At 38.6% G+C, this 17,029-nt stretch overlaps 1 protein-coding gene across 1 annotated transcript in view; it reads right to left on the minus strand.

Moving 5' to 3' along the window:
* The window catches only part of THSD7A (thrombospondin type 1 domain containing 7A), a 214,093-nt gene that overhangs the window by 57,379 nt on the left and 139,685 nt on the right, over positions 1-17,029 (minus strand). Inside the window, exons 9-11 of the mRNA XM_082479202.1 lie at positions 8,399-8,633; positions 5,200-5,315; positions 2,641-2,773 (exon numbers count right to left, since the gene is read on the minus strand). Of these exons, the coding sequence (XP_082335328.1) occupies positions 2,641-2,773; positions 5,200-5,315; positions 8,399-8,633 (484 nt within the window). The remainder of the gene's footprint in view (positions 1-2,640; positions 2,774-5,199; positions 5,316-8,398; positions 8,634-17,029) is intronic.

Below are 17,029 nucleotides of genomic sequence, written 5' to 3' on the forward strand. Positions count from 1 at the left end.
TTCCCTCTTTCTTGTTAACTTTTTTGCTCCTTTTAGGATTAGGCCATTAAGAAAACAGGGAAGGAAGGAGGAGGCAGAGGAGGGAATAGAAAGAAAACCATATATATTTTCAAGGATTTCAATGTACAAAGGTACATTAACACTACCTAACAAATACACAAACACAAACCACAACATGAGGATTATACATTAATACAAAGCATTAACACACTTCTACAAGATGGTAAAAAGAAATTTCAAAAAGAGAATACTATGCAAAATAATGAAATGATGTGACTTGAATACCCATTTAACAGAAGAACTCCTTTGCTGTGGATTTATATCTGAACATCCTCAGAGTATTTTACCAGTCAACAAAATGACATAATAAAATTTGAAAAGTGGATTTACTGAAGTAACAATAACATGTCATAAAAACAATATGGACCCATTAAATAATGAGTTTTTAAATACTAGCACGCCCTAATAAACCTCTCTTTCTCACTTTGCCTTCCTTTCTTTCTTTTTTCCACCTATCTCAGTGAAGCAATGATGTGTTGAAGTTTGCCAAACACACTCCAGACATAGACGCTAGGGTTGATTTCTGGTTTATTGGGAGTGTCTTTTGGCAGTAACTACCGTCACATATAGGTGTTAGTGCATTTCTTTCTCTTTTACTTCTTTCATTTTCCCCAGGCCTTTTCTTCCCCTCCCTTAGGCATGTCTTGCAACACAAGAACAAATGGAGCAATTCTGCCTCGCGTGAAGGACAAACAAGTCTTGGAGTTACAGACAAAGATGAGGTCTGATGGGCAGTCTTAGGATTTTTGTTTTGTTTTCTCAAATTTCAAATGATAGGATTACAAGGGTAAAGTTTTCACAACAAACAAATTCCTTTGCTAAGTTTCATCTTCCAAACACTGTCCCAAAAGGAGAAATCAGAAGAAAAAAAGAGACCCCATACAGCAAAGCATTGGGACAGTGGGGTTAAATGACTGTGAGGGTGCCTCAGGCAGCCCCAGAGCACCTGGGGTCTGGGGTAATTGAACGGCAGCACCTTACAAATGTGGAGCCAACCAAGAGATCCAGCACAACGTGAATACGGGCCCAGACCAGATCCAAATAAAACACAGACAAAAAGAATTTGCAAAAAATTTTGATAAGAAAGGCAATATCGTGCTGCTTAAATTATTCTAGCATTAATATAAACTTCTGTGAAACTTAAAAAGTTCCCTTCGAGTGCTGCAGAATACCCTAGGCCTTAAATATAACAAATCCAGGCAAGTCTGGTTATTGTCACATCTCTAAATAATCCACAGTTGTCTGAATTACTTAGAGCGGGGGCAAAAAAATGCTATGTTCACAGCTCAAACCATTGGCTGCTCTCATGTTTAAAATTCTCAATGGTTTTGCACCTTGTTTCATTTTAACTTGCCTCTGCAGGCCAGTATCTCAACTAAGGCATGAGACAAGCTGACTGTGCGAGTTCATCTGTCTTAGCATGTGTAGAGGTCAGAAAGATACTAAAGGAAATATAAAGGAAATGGTTTTAGTATTAGTTTGCATCATGAAATTTAAATGACCTCATCTACCACTCTCTAGCAACTGTTCTGCTCAGCGCATCACCATGCACTAGCTCAGGTAAAATTTGATAATGAAGATATTAAAGATATGAGGAACAGACAGCATTTTAAAAGATAAAACTCTGACTCTGGTATTGACCAGAAAAAGTTCTCAAGCTATATTTCTCCGATGTTTGGAGTACTGAATTTGGTAGCTTCCCAATGCTGTTTTACACCTTTCCTGTCTTTCAGTTATATACAGTGTGATCTCCTGATGAATTTGCAAAGACAATCCTTACTAGATGATGAAAGCAACACATTTCTTTAATCTTGATTTATTTTGGCTAAAATAAGCTTAAACTCTATTTGCACCACTGCAACAAAGAAGGGTTTCATGGGAACTAGCAGGTATTCTCTAGGCACTGGCGAAACAAAACACTAGCTTCCAATTCAAACATACTTATTATTCATCAAAAAAAAATCTTTTTTTTTTTCATTTCATCAAGTAAATCCAACCAACTGCACCAGAATTTCCTAAACTTTGTCTGTATCAACAGCCAGATCTTGCTGTACACCTAGACGTTCCCGTGCCACTCAGACAGATACTACAAAATTGCCCCAAAATTTTCTTAAGCATTTATGGTGGAGAGCCCCTGCTGTTGGAACAGTCCTCAGCATTCTCTGGTGAAGATTAGGTCAACACAGAGAATTTTGTATTAGCTGTGGAGTATCTCAGGGCTGAGGGGAATGGAAAGATGGAGGATCCAGAGCATAGCACAGCACGGCAGCAGAACTCAGCTCTCCTAAGCAGATGAGGCTGCATTTCAGTGCTTTGGATAATTTAGAAAGGAATAATCGCATAGAATTTCAAAATAGCTGTTAAGAAAGATTTATCCTATTCTTAGTAGTTGCAATGTTCCTGCAAAGGAACAAAATGAACTAGTGATTTGCTGTGGGCCCAACTGAGTCTACATATCTGTTCTGAAACCTTGATTTAGCTATGTATCTTATTTTTCTTAATAAGTGGAATTCAACAGGCTTTTGAGGTAGTACAGGTTGAAAAATCATGTCTGAGCCGTCTCTGGTTGATTTAGACTACCTGTAGCTATAGCAGACAGGAGAAGCTTCGCATTCTTTTTCCTCAAACAAGGAGTCCGGGCACTCCCGACCACCGTTGGCGGGGAGCTGGATGATGACTCGATGACGGGACTGCTTCTTTACTGTGACACCTCCTGCAAAGAGTAGAAGAGCTTGTTTCTCCTGCTGCTGCATAGGGATGACAGTAGTTAGGGCAAAAATAAGATTTAACGTAACAGGTATTTTAGTCAATTGGTATAATAGTGACATGCTATTTTGTCCGTAAGCAGAAAATTAAGCCTAATAGATAAAATACTTTAATCTCAGCTAAAGGCCAGGAAGCAGAACTAAACAGAAAGAAACAGTAGCAATACTGTGCAAATGAATATACAGCTGAAATGAACACACAGTTCAAGTGAACAAAAATTAGACCAGCTCAGTTTGCTGCTACGCTTTACAGTTTCAAATTGTAAATTTGCCCTAATCCTTTGCAGGCAGAACCCGAACCAGAAATTAATAGGAAGAAATTATTATATTTCAAAATTTTTCCATTCGGTAAATGACTCAATCGGAAAATCCGCTTGCCTTTTGTTTACCTCCACAGCCAGGAATTTAATAAATTTAATTTACAGTCTTGGTTCGCTCCAGGCCGAGCTTTAATTCTGCTCCCTATACCCTCGTTTCCCAGCTGGGACTAGCATTACTCTATCTAGATACACAAAAAATATTCCAAAAGAGCATGCCTTACATTTAAATGTGAAGTTTCATTTCCCACTCTGGAATTAATTCACAGTTTACGATTTTTAATTATTATAGTCATTCATTTTTAATGATAAACAGTAAATAGTTCCTGTAGGAATTTTGATCCCAGTCATCTTCAGATACCAGTTGTTCAGGCAGAAAATTAAGAGAAAAGTCACACATCTGTATTAGTTCCATAGTGATACCTAATACACAAATATTGTTAGGGAAAAATCTTGGATTTTTTTTTAATTTTTTTTTTTTTTTTTCCAGAGAGCTGTAGCACAGACATTTGGCTGAGTTTTTTGATATCCAGCTTTGGGTGGGTTATTACAGCAGCTGCAGCTTGTCTGAACACAGAAGCGTGCTGGACCACGGCCAAACAATTGTAATTAGGAGCAAGCAGTAGGAGAATCCCGGCGGTGGCTCTCCACCACCTGGCCGCTTTTCAACGCAGAGGAAACCCTCCACTCCTGAGTCAATCAGCTCCAGGAGATGCCAGGAGCTGGCACAAGGGGCACGACAGACGAACAGCCCAGTGAAGCTGCTGACCAGCTCGCTGACACAAATGGGCAAAACCCAGGAAATAAAAATTGGTTGTGTAGTACAAAAAGACATTGACTCACTGAATAGACAAAAGGCCTGTACTGGTTCACAAATATACTGGGTTTTAGCAGCATACATGCTAGCTTGGAGTCAATATTCGTGGAGATATGTTCATTGCATCAAGACCTTTCTTAAAACCCGCAGAAATAACAGCAGAAGAGGACGACATTTTTGCCCAAGATGATCTGCCCCAACAAAAATATTACAGAGAAAACCATTAATATTGCTGTAAAATAACACAGTATTCATTAATGAATAACTATTTCATAGATTTAGATTCAAAGGTCTTACTTCACTGCTCTTTTTCAAAGGTTATAAATTTAATCTTCCTAACTCCTTTTTTATTTGTTAGAATGCAGTAAGCACTAATAGGACTTACTGCAAAAACGACTTTATGCTCGTGTCCTTTATAAAGCATGAAGAATTGGCCATGACATTCGAAGTGCGTATATTTCATGTAGCAATATCTTACATTCTCATAATATGGTAGCTGTGAGTAATCACCACGTCCTACATGGGGATTAGCACCCCATGGAACTCGGGGTATTACAGAGCCTGTCTGTAACAGTACATATAATAAAAATACCTCCTGTTAAGCTTAGAAGAGAAAAAGAGATAATGCAGAAAAATGTGGGCAATATTAAGCTAGCCATCACTTTAACTTTACATATAATTTCAATGTAATAAAAATTCAAGGGAGACCCGCGGTGTTTTTAAGAGCTTTGCCAAGTGTTTTAAAATGGTATTGCAATGTATGTTTAAGTCAGACCATTAATATCAACTTAAAGACTGCTGATTTTCATTAACTTTTCTTCAGTTTTCATTGTGGTAGAATAAACCAGCACAGGCAAAAGTGAGAGAGTTTTGCCAAAATTATATACCTATGCATACCTCTCTCTCTCGCTCGCTTTTCAAATACAGTTTCTCTAATTGTACAAGTATGTGTCTGCCCTGTGACTAGTTATCTCTTTATCAGTGGAAGATGCAAATAGGAGTTTGTAACATATAAGTAGGCAAAATGGGTATAAAAACCCCAAACCGATGCTTATAGAAAATGTATAGAAATAACGATTCTATTCAGCAAAAACACTATGTCCTCCTTGCAGCTGCTCTACCAGCTATTCATGTCCTTCGTCAGAAAGTGATGTGTATTCTGCCAAAAGTGACTGCTAGTCTGACTCCTCTATTTTTTTCCTTAAAAATCTGTCTACTAGCACAAAATGGATAAAAGTACCTTCTTGACATGAAGACGGACACAATGTCCAGTCGCTGAATGGAGTCACAATACAGTCCTTCCTACAGGGAAGCAGACAAGGCCTCACTGTTTCTGGTCGAAGGCTCTCAGGGCATCTAAAAAAAAAACAACCCAAAAAAGAAGCATTATCAAATAAACAATCATTCTGCAGTGAACTGGTGAATCAGGAGAGGTACTGAATGCCTGCAGGCACATGAGGGGGGTGCTAGTTGCCCAGAATTCACCAGGATTGAGCTCAGAAATAAAAACTCTTTGAATTTAAATATAGCTGGTGGAAGCAAGCCATAACCTGTGCATTCTACACCTGGGGATTTAACTAAAAAAAAAAAAAAAAATCATGATTCCTCACTCACCATTCCAGACTCTGCCTTTCCAATGTTATTTTCAAGTTTCCAAACGATTATAAAGAAAAACCATCTAGTTAAACTTAGCAAAATACATTTTTAGCTCTTCATAAATTTACCAGAAACATAAACCCTGGAAGGAGGCACATTTAAACTAAATAACATTGCTACCCCAGGAACAAATAGGTTCCATGGCCACGGAACTGGCCATGGATTATGACAGAAAAGGGGTTGAAACTGCCAGATCAATGAGGCTGTGAAAGACTGTCAGAAAGGACAAAAAACCTTGCGAGTTTTAGGAAGAGGCTTGATCAGCATATAAAAGGGACTGTCGGACTGCCACATATAGGACTCATTAACCCAGGTCATTTTCCCCCATTCTGTGTTCCTATTTTTTCACCAAGGACAAGCAACTCTCTACGCTGCAGTACTTGTTTTCAGAATGATGCAATAACTCTTGCAGAAGCAGTGCAAATCTTTAAAATAATTTCAGAACTACTGTTGCCCTATGCAGACTGTCAGAGGAATACGTAAAGAGGTAAGAAAAACATCACTTCTACATTTTGGAGCTTTTGGCTTATAGCAGGAAAAATATCACTATGACTAGCTTTTGCTCTTGTGGCTGCTGGGCATCTTGGACCAGAGAGATGAGACACGGGTTTTATATTTGGATTGGATCAGCTGGGGAAGCTTGGCTTGTGTGAGGCGTCTTTCTTGCCAGGCTGAAGGGAGCACAGGCGAGTCTAACGATGAACTACTGAGAAAATGTGGTCTCCCTGGTCAGTGGAGAACTACTCCTGTGTCACTTTCAGAAGAGAAGCAGGGGGAAAGGAGGAGAAAAGTTGAGTTGCAGCTTTACAGGAACGTGTTCTTCAGCAATAACACTTGCTAGTTCATGATTTCCACTGGCTCTTTCTGTGTTTTCTTGTCAATTCACGTAAACTCCTCAGAGCACAATCTATTACTGCGAACCAGCGCCAATTTCCTGGTGCCCTCTCCAACCTTTCTTTTCTCTCCCCTAACATACCAACATGAAAGGCCACAAAATACTATAGCTATAGTGACATAAATCTCCATCGTCTCTCCATAAGCTGTCTCTACATTTTTAAGTCAAATTGTGCCTTGTTTTTATGTGATTCATAAAATCAGATTATGTATGCATGGGTGTATTGTATACGGTCAGGTACACTTTAAAAACACATCTGCCACCAATCACATACATTGACTAAGTTTTCAGGAACTTTCTCTAAAGTTAAAACTCAAAATGCTTCTGAAAAGTATTGAACATTGGCTTACTAATGTCTTTTTCTGTAAAGAACAGAAATTTTAAGCATACAAAAAAGTCTGAATTATACTCATTCACTGTTTCACTAAGAACTCCATCTTTCAGAAGCACTGAACATTACTATTTGTCTTCAGCTCCTTGGGCCAGGCAATTAGTTCAATTAGCACACCATTTCTATCTTTTATATTGTTTGTATTTAGTATACTTGGCTTAAAGTGAAGTATTGATTTTTTTGCAGTCCTTACTCAAGGTCAAATTAAATAGAAGAGATACAAGCTGAAGTCTGTAACTTGTGAGGTAGATAAGGCCAATAATATTGATTGTATCATACCACAGTAATCCTTTTTATTAAGGGGAGTTTAAAACAAGGTTCCTATTTACATTTTTATGTTAAATGTCTGGTTCTTTAAAAACGATTCAGTGATTTTAATGTGACAATTTGAAGGATCAAGCAAGGCTTTTTTTCCTCATTTCACAGGACTCATTTATGACACAATAAAACAGCCTTCCTCCCAAAAATGTAAGGTCAAATCAAAGGCAGACACATTAACAGCAAATTTTAAAAGGAAGATAAATAATTAGAGTTTTTTTTTTAAATGTAAAATGAATACCAACTAAAAGAGATAACGGTATCATGACTGAATAGAACAGCAACTTAATGCAGATACACAACAATTTAGATTGCTGAATGTGCTGGCATTATTCCCCATATTTCCATTTAAAGCAAATTAGGAATAAGTCTACTGCTGAATAAAGCAACAAATGGCAGGCACCATGCAAATATTTAGTGTGAGAATAGCTGCCTCATGAACTTTCTAAACGACCTCTGCTATCAGCTCTTCCAGCTGTGAATCTGTCCTGAGTGGGATATATTTACAGACTGCCAAACTGTACAAAGATATTATCAAATGCATTTTACTAGCAGTAATCTGTATTTAACCCTGGTCATATATTAAATTGCAAAATTAAATCATTGGGCCACAGAGATCTCTTAAAAAAAACACGTTTATGGGAAAAAAACCCTCACAAGCGTTGTCAAACTAGGGTTCTAACTAATGCCCTGTCAGAGCTGCACTACTCTTGACCTCCTTGGTCTGCTTCTGAGAAGATGCTCTTACATGGGTTGTACCGTATTTAGACCCAAACCAGTATTTTTGCATGGAACTGCACTAATCCACACGATGCATTGCTTGCTTGGAGGTACCACAAAGATCTTGGAAATGGTGCTGCACTGCACACCACACACATGCCTAAAGACTTTTATCTTGACTTGACCTGAAGATGGCAAGAGGCCAGCTGGATTTAGCAGTTGGTCAGCTGTCAGCAATATCACCACTGTAAATGTCACTCATAAAAATCAATAGTGAGAAAGGTATTTTATAACCCTTCTGTAGCTCGAGTTTTATATTTTTAAAAGATGAATTGTTCCCTTATGAGAACACAAAGATGGGGGTCTTTTTGTCTTTGCATGTAGTCGTTGCTGATATAAATACAGAGCAGTAAATTCCAAAGATATTTACAGCATGAAGATACTTTTTAAGATCTTTACTTTTTTGGCCCCACTTGTCCCACGTTGACTCTCACACAGATGACCTTTCTTGTCTGCATCCCCACGGAACAGGTGGCCTCCCCGTTCCAGCTGGCAGAGGAGTTGAAAGCAGAGACAGACGTATCCTCTATGCACTGTCCCCACGGGCCGGTCTGCCAATGATACACAGTGCAAGAGTGTTCGTTACAGCTGCGCGTTTCCTGTAGGGCACTACTATTTGGGCACTGTATTCCTCCTGGAACAATAAAACAGGGCAAAAGTTCATGCAGTGGAAGGAAACAAAGTGTTTTATTAAAAAAAAAAACAACAAAAAACAAACAACAAAACACAACACTTTGAAATGTTATTAGTTATATATAATCACTTTGCTTACATGAAAGAAATGTTCCTTTTTCCTCCTTTTCATATGCCCAATATGGACATTGACAAACTTCAGCCAACAGACTACAGAGAACAGAATGTACATGGACAGTAAATGTAACTGTGTACAATAAAGATGCCAAAATAATCGTAACTTAGATAACACACTACTTTAATGTGCTTGGAGTAAATCTACAGCCTTTTAGTTTGGGATTCTCTAAAAGAGACTAAGAGATCACATAAGGAAGTATGAAGGCTCCAGGCAGAAGAAATGGTTAAATGTTCTAGTTATGCATGTGTAGAGACCGCTGTTTGTGTCTAAGTCACGGATCAATTAAAAAGACTTTTGGCGCTCTTGTCCAAGCTCCCCGCGGGTATTTATCCATGTTACGTAATTACCAAAGAGGATGGCACAGCTGGCAATTTCAGGTCCAGATTGAGATAACAAAGGCTGTTGCAGGTTAAGATTAAAATGCATTCATGTGGCAATAATTGTGAAGAAAAGCTCAGACAATGCTATCTTTGTTGTGCCTGTTTTCAGACAGTACGTTCCGTTTCTTATATTCAAGCGCTTCAAAGCTAATCTGGCCTCCCAATCCTCCATGAGTAAAGAGGAGGTCTTTCCTACCAGACTTGATCATAGGCTACTAGGTGTCTAGCCCTGTGAGTAGGCAGCATGGCTGCTCCAACGCTGGTGTTACTAGACATACAGAATCTAGGTTTAAGAATCAATTTAACCATCCATGGCCTACACAGGAACAACAGGACTCCCACCTCCAGGTGATGGAAAGCCAAGGAAAATCTAAACATTCTAGGCTTTCCTAAAAGACAACAACAGCAAGAAAGATAACTGAAAGAGGAGCTTTTTAGTAGTTACTGCACTTAAGCCATACAATGCTTTTCTCTAAAAAGAAAAATGTATGTTCACACCAAGCACATGTCAGACAGCGTATTAGCCTTTATATCCCACAGCTGAACTTTATGATGACCTCCTTCCTGTTCTACAGACATGCAAGAGGGAAGGGGTTTTAAGCACTCATTGTTGAGAGAAATTAAACAAACAACTATATGTAATCAAAGAAACAATGGATGCTTCGAGTACCCCAACACAATTCAGTCAAGTATCACAAGCGTGGAAATACTTTATATTTCAAGGTGCTTTTATGGGATGTCTAGATCTGCAGCAAACATGAGGAAAGGGCCATTCTAATGAAAACACAGGACAAAATCCAAACCCTCAAATTATTTCCATAGAGATATTCTTAACTTCTGACTTTGGGATAAAAATATTGATGCAACCAGGCAACAGTAAACATCATATTAACTGAGGTGTCATGCCAAAGACTAGCTGATCTTAAATTTTGCAAAGGGGGATTAGAAAAACCTAAAACCATGTGAAAGTAATTAAATGACTGGAATCAAATTGTTTTTTGGCTCAGAATGGATGCAACTCAAATCTATCAGACTCGCTTAAATATATGTCAATGTGCAAAGCATCAAGACAAAATATGTCATATGCATTTTCCTAAAAAAGGAAATAAAAAACCCCAAATGGTAAAACAAATTTATGGTTATGTATTCAGTTTCAAAATGTTATTCAAGCAGCTTCCTTCAGGAAAAAAAAATCTTCCAGCTAAGACCAGCAGATATGAATATAAGCAAGGAAATTAGGAAAGTAAGTGTATTTTGAAAATTAGCAAAAAGCAAAGATAGTAAAGTCACAAATTATTTGGCATTGGAGAGAAAACTGATTCACATGAGGACTCTAGACATTTTCCCCCAGTACAAGGGCTAAAAAAAGGAGAATTTAGAAGAGATAACGAAGGTTACTAAATTAATTATTCCCATCTGATGTTAGCTCAAGAAGAAACACCAGAGCAACATTTAAGCAAATTCATAAATTAAAGGGGTGTGTGGAAAGAAATGTTTCCCCAGGAATGGATGCCATAACCACCAGTTCCTAAGGCATTTGAGAATCAAGTGACAACTTAGATTCAGTTTTGACAGCTATGCAAGAACGTATGTTCAGGGAAAAAATGAGAGTGACATTGACTTGTAAATGAAAAACATTGGGGCATGAATGTCTGTAGCTCAGTGGGAACCCAGTTCTGTTCAGATTAAGTAACTAAAAAACTGGGTAAAGAATGAACAAAATGTGGAAATAATATTATTGAAATATAAACCACCTATCACTAGTACCAAATGTTTGTAATATTAAAAAATATACTATTTATGTATAGTGTGCTACTCTCTCTATTCCCTTGTGCTCCCTCAAATTAAAATAGCTACAGAAAAAGCAGAAGGGATTGGAAAACTGGCAGTTAGAGATGCCCCTTTACAACATCTGCACAGGGGTAACAAGATCAGTGCTGCTCAACTTTAAGAGCATTGCACCAAATGAGGACAGGTTTGACAGGAGTATATAAATTAATGAGTATCACAGGAAAAAAAATAAAATAGACATTTAATTGTATCAGAATACATGAAAAAGAGACGTACAATATTAAATCCATTTTATATAATGCATGATCAGATGACTGTAAATAACTGCCTGGCAGTACTAAAAATAATCATTTTGAGGTACAAAAACCAGTTGGAGCTGAAGCGTTTCTTTTTGGTTTTGGATACTTAAGCAAAGCACACTTGGAAATGAAAGGCTAGCTTTACTGAGGGAATTGCATGTTACTCATAAAATAGCAGCAATATGAGGGTAAGTTCCTTGAATGCTGTAACAGAATTGTCATATACTTAGATTGCTTTTCTGCCTGGTTAGGAGCTGGTAATGGGTAAGACATCTTGCTTTAGGATATTCAAAGATAGGATATTATAAGTCTTTTTTGCGATACTGTCTTGATAGCTTCCAAATTTTAAAATGCTTAACATTTTTTAAAGCATTTAGGGTAATTTTAATTAATCATTTTGATATCACTCATTTTACAAATGCATGTAATCTTATATACACATTTCAAAACAGCTGGGATAATCTTAAGGTTAGAGAAAACAGCTGTGACTGGAGTGCCTCTTGTAATCTAGAGAGTGAGGTGTTACTCATTTCTCCTTTGTAGGAGACTTTGTAGGCACTCCTCGAGGCAGCTGCACTTCCCCAAGACGGCCGTGGTCAGTACATGCAGACCACTAACAAAAGAACAAAGACTGCCCTGTTGGTGCAGTTCTCCTGTTCCAGTTCTGCAAATATTCACGCTTCCTCACCTGGTGCGCGACAGGTATACCAACCAAGCAGACCTGTCCTATAGTACACAACAAGACAGGAGCGTGGGTGCACCCGTGAGAGATGAGAGGTCTGTCCTCAAGTCCTATCTTGAATAGGGTTCGAACCCCAGACCCCAAGCTCCAGGCAGGAATCTCAGCCGAGGGGCTCCTGAGCAAAAGTAGCAAAAGCACAGTGATGTCCTCTCCCCCAGCGCGCCTTCCCGCGCAGGTGGCAGGTCACTTTGCAAGTCTGGCCTGCAAATTCAGCTTCCTCAGTTCCAAAACTAAGTGGCTTTTTGTTCCTGTTTCAGCTGAAATCATTTAAAACTCATGAAAATACCTGTCTTCTCCAAAACTGCTCCTTTGGTGAATAAACAGTTTGCTGGGAAAACAATTACTCAATTCTACGCTTCATCAGATTTCATTACCAAGCACTATTATTTCAAGTCAGGAAAATGCAAAAATTAAAAACAAACCAACCGAGCAGGTGTAAGAAGAGTAAACACATTAAAAGGCCCTAAGTATAACTCCTCTTTTGCATCTATGAAGTCAAAGTGCACGGGAATTTTAACGGGAATAAAATTTTAAAGCATATCAACCATGATTTGCCTAGAGTTGAGAAGAAATTCCTTTGATCCAGCTATTCCTTACACGTTCAGTAAATCAATCTTGCAGATATATGAGAAGTATGAGCTATTGGCCTCTGTCAAACAGAATACCTGATGAGATGGACAACTGATATTCAATACTCAGTAATGTTTAATAGTCTGTGATATATGAGGTCACACAAAATAGTCCTGGCATTATAGTTGGCTAATCTATGAACATACAGTTGCCATAGTAAGACATTACCATGCATATGCATCCCTGCCCTAAGAGAATATTTCAATGAAAATCATCCTCACCCTCATTTTATTAAATTAAGCTTTTTAAGCAGATCATTTTCTTCTTTGCATTTGACTTGTGGTTGTTGTTTTGTTTTGTTTTTTTTTTTTTTTTAATGTTTGGTTTTCCAAAATCAGTATCAGTCATTTACTACTGATAAAACTTGGAATGTATCCACAATATTAGTACTACGCTGTATGACACTGATTTGGCAGTGTCAATCCATGGCAGTATATAATCAATCCAGAAACAATCTGTATATTCACTATTTATTAAAAAATTAAGAATTATTTAGTACTTTTCAGTCTCAGGTCATGGCTTATGTAAAGTAGTATTAGTGCTTATTGCTAATTATATATGGTTTATTGTAAACAGGAAATAAAAAAAATAGCAGAAAATAAAACGAAAATAGACAAACCCTACATTCAACAGAGGTAGGTTGAGCTGCATACAATGCCTTTACTAGATTTATGCAGAACAACTATATGATATATCAGGTAACATCATTATGTCCTCTGCTGTCACTTTAAATTTTGACACAATGACTTTCCCGAGTTTCTCACTGTACCATGAAGATGTACTTGACAGTGACACAAATGAGCTACCACTGTAGGCAGGCTCACAGACAGGCAAGTTTATAAATCACTTCACCTTTCAAATCTTCATGCTGAGGACAATGATCTCAGAAAAGGTATCAAAAATGGTTATTGTGACACCAGTTTCCACATGGAGTCACCTCACAAACCGCAGAAAGTCCTTATCTTGAGGAAAGAGACTCTCTCTCTTTCTCTCACTCTTTCTCTCTCCACGGAATACAAATAAATAAGCCCATCCCAGATGTGCGTAACCACACCGTGCTGGAGGCTCTGCAGCGTAGAGTTTGACCATGCGGAAGAGGTGGTGTTCTGAATGAGGAAATGAGAGGGCGTATGGCTGAGGTCAGCTCCTGGCTCCAGCAGAAGTCAGTGTGGTGCTGGAGGGGCAGTCATATCCCAGAGCTCATTAGAAAACTTTCTCACTACTGCAATTTACATATGGCTTCAATCTTTCCTGTGAAGCTATTCTTGTCACCAAGGAATTATTATAATACTACTGAATTATTCCTATTCTAAGTCATCCAAGAAAATCGATTATACTGTGGCTGTTTCCTGGTGGCCAGTTATGCTAACTTAATGGTTTCTTCAAACCAATTCAGCAGCATAGATAGCTGGGAAGTAAGAAGGAAAATAAGGTCTGAAGTGTGAAATGAAATAGCTCTATCACAGACAGTCATCTGCCAACATTAACAAGCAAAATGAGAGAATATAGTATTTTTTATTTCAAAGAGGAGAGAAACTGAACAATCACAGACAATACTTTGATAAGAAGCCATCTGAGATCCAGATAAAAGAACCTATTTCATATGTATTTACAGACCCTCAAAAATTTCAATGGGGTGTTCATGTTTAAGTACCCCAATGAACAAGAATTAAGCATTTCAGATACGTGGAGGGATTGCAATATTCCTCGTGTATGCAATGCCTGCAACGCTTTGATGTTGCCAGGCTCGTAAACCGAATTCTCCATGGCTAGCAGGAGAATGCATGTGATCAAAGACTCACAGTGATAAACATGGACTCCTTACGCCATCTTAGAAGCCAAGTTCAGTCTTATTCATAGATTGGTAACAGACTTGCATATTCTTTCATTAATTAATGTCCAATCCTGATATCATAAGAATTGTATATATTTATGTACAATATATTTGACCTATTGTGTTCTGAATAAAAAGTCTCAAATATCATGGCTAAATTATACAGGAATTACTATGAAATGGCTTACCTAACCTGGTCTGTCTCTCACAAGAACTGTTCCAGGAGAAGTTCAAAAATGCAAAAGGGAACACTTGGGGGACCGCTCATCTGAACAGAACTGATAGCTATTTTCAGAACTCAGTTTTAATGTGTAAATGGAATTATTGGTCTTACATTTATGAGACTTGGGATCTTCAGTTATACGTGACATTTACAGAGTTTTCATCAACGTAATGTGCATTTTTATAAGCTCTGAAGAGAACTGAGAACTGCATGTTTCCCAAAAAAGTTTCATGTGGAGCTTCCTTTTTATATCAGCAGAATACAGACTTTCAGACACATGAATATATTCTGTGCCCCCAGAACATAAAATGACCTCCCAGCACCAACTACACAATCAGTGTTTCATGTTTTGGGAACACTGCTGATCCCTGTCATGCAATTCTGGAGGTGAAAAGTCATTCAGTTATTTGCCAGGCAGCAAATGACTAAAAGGCATATGAGACTCACGAGGGGTAAGATGACAATAACTCTAATTTCAGTGAAGCATAAAAAATAAAAGCCAAACTGATACTTTTTGAATATAATACAAGCAAAGGTGAAAAGTACCTTCCAGCTAGAGTTGTAATGATATGGTAAGTCTTGGAAGGTTCCTTTATTTATTTATATATTTTTATTCTCTAGAGTTTGTACAGAGTGCAAAGAAGCATGGTGTGGAAGGTATCTGACCAAGATGTGAGTGGATTGCTCTCAGCTAGGTAGACATACCAGCTTGTATCCTTAAAAAAAAGCACAGAATAACCTCATCTCAGAATAGTTGTAAAGAGGCCAGGGTTCGGGCAAAGCTGAAGCACTGCGACATCTAGGTAATGAGTTGGCTTTCTCAGCAGTAATTGAGGGATCTCTTCACTATTACCTGCACGGTTTGAGACCTGTCAGTCTTTGTGATCACTCAGTGCTGCTTCTGATCATTATGCAACAGACATAAATAAAATTCATACACCTAAATCCCAGCCTATGCTTAACTGCTTTGCTTCGTCTGCAGCCCAATAAATTATCCCAAGATGTGTTAAGTACCAAAGTCAGAATAAAATTGGTACTTTTTAAAAAGAAGCATAACAAAATGGAATCATTTTCTGGAGTAATTTAGGTTTCCACTTCTGTGGCATGTTTGTCAGGATGTTAAATATCTGTCTCTAGTAAAACTGCATAAGCATATGGAAAATCTATTATCTTGACCTACATAGAAAAGCAAGAAGCACATGAATATATGTATATTTGAATTATCATCTGAAAACGTGGCTCTGTGTTTCCCTCAAAATGAGTCAATTTGACACACTATAAAAAAGGGGACAACAAAAAACCAATTTTGTTTCTAATTTTAAGTGCATTTCTACTTTGTTACACAGATCCATCTAGGCAATTTATTATTTGAATCACCTACTAAAATGAGTATAGTTCTGATTGCCTCTTACACTTGTAGCAAAGGTCCCTTTCAGGGAAAAGGTTGAAAATGCCTGCTCTGCTACATATTATTTTACAATTACCTAAATAATGTCAAATACACAGTATACTCTTAGCAATGAAATTAACTGTGTTTGCAAACACAGAAGTGCTTTGGCACCAAGCTCTGTGGTGCAGTCGACACCCTGGAGGGAAAGGAGGGCCTGGACAGGCTTGAGAGGTGGGCCTGTATGAACCTCATGAAGTTCAACGAAGCCAAGTGCAAGGTCCTGCACGTGGGCCGGGGCAATCCCATGCACAAATACAGGCTGGGCAGAGAATGGATTGAGAGCAGCCCTGAGGAGAAGGACTCGGGTCTGTTGGTTGATGAGAAGCTCAACACGAGCCGGTGATGTACACTCGCAGCCCAGAAAGCCAACCATATCCTGAGCTGCATCAAAAGAACCATGGCCAGCAGGTCAAAGGTGGTGATTCTCCATGTCTGCCCTGCTCTCATGAGACCCCACCTGGAGTACTGCGTCCAGCTCTGGAGCCCTCAGCACAGGAAAGACATGGACCTGTTGGACCAGGTCCAGAGGAGGGCCACGAAGATGATCAGAGGGCTGGAGCACCTCTCCCATGACAGGATGAGAGAGTTGGGGGTGTTCAGCTTGAAGAAGAGAGGGCTCCAGGGAGACCTTATTGCGGCCTTCCAGTATCTAAAGGGGGCCTACAGGAAAGATGGGGAGGGACTCTATCAGGGAGTGTAGTGATAGGACGAGGTGTAACAGTTTTAAATTGAAAGAGGGGAGATTTAGATTGGATACTAGGAAGAATGCTGTACTGTGAGGGTGGTGAGACGCTGGAACAGGTTGCCCAGGGAAGCTGTGGATGGCCCGTCCCTGGAAGTATTCAAAGCCAGGCTGAATAAGGCTTGGAG

The sequence above is a fragment of the Vanellus vanellus genome, assembly GCF_965231255.1.
Source record: "Vanellus vanellus genome assembly, chromosome: 2".
NCBI classification, from domain to species: domain Eukaryota; kingdom Metazoa; phylum Chordata; class Aves; order Charadriiformes; family Charadriidae; genus Vanellus; species Vanellus vanellus.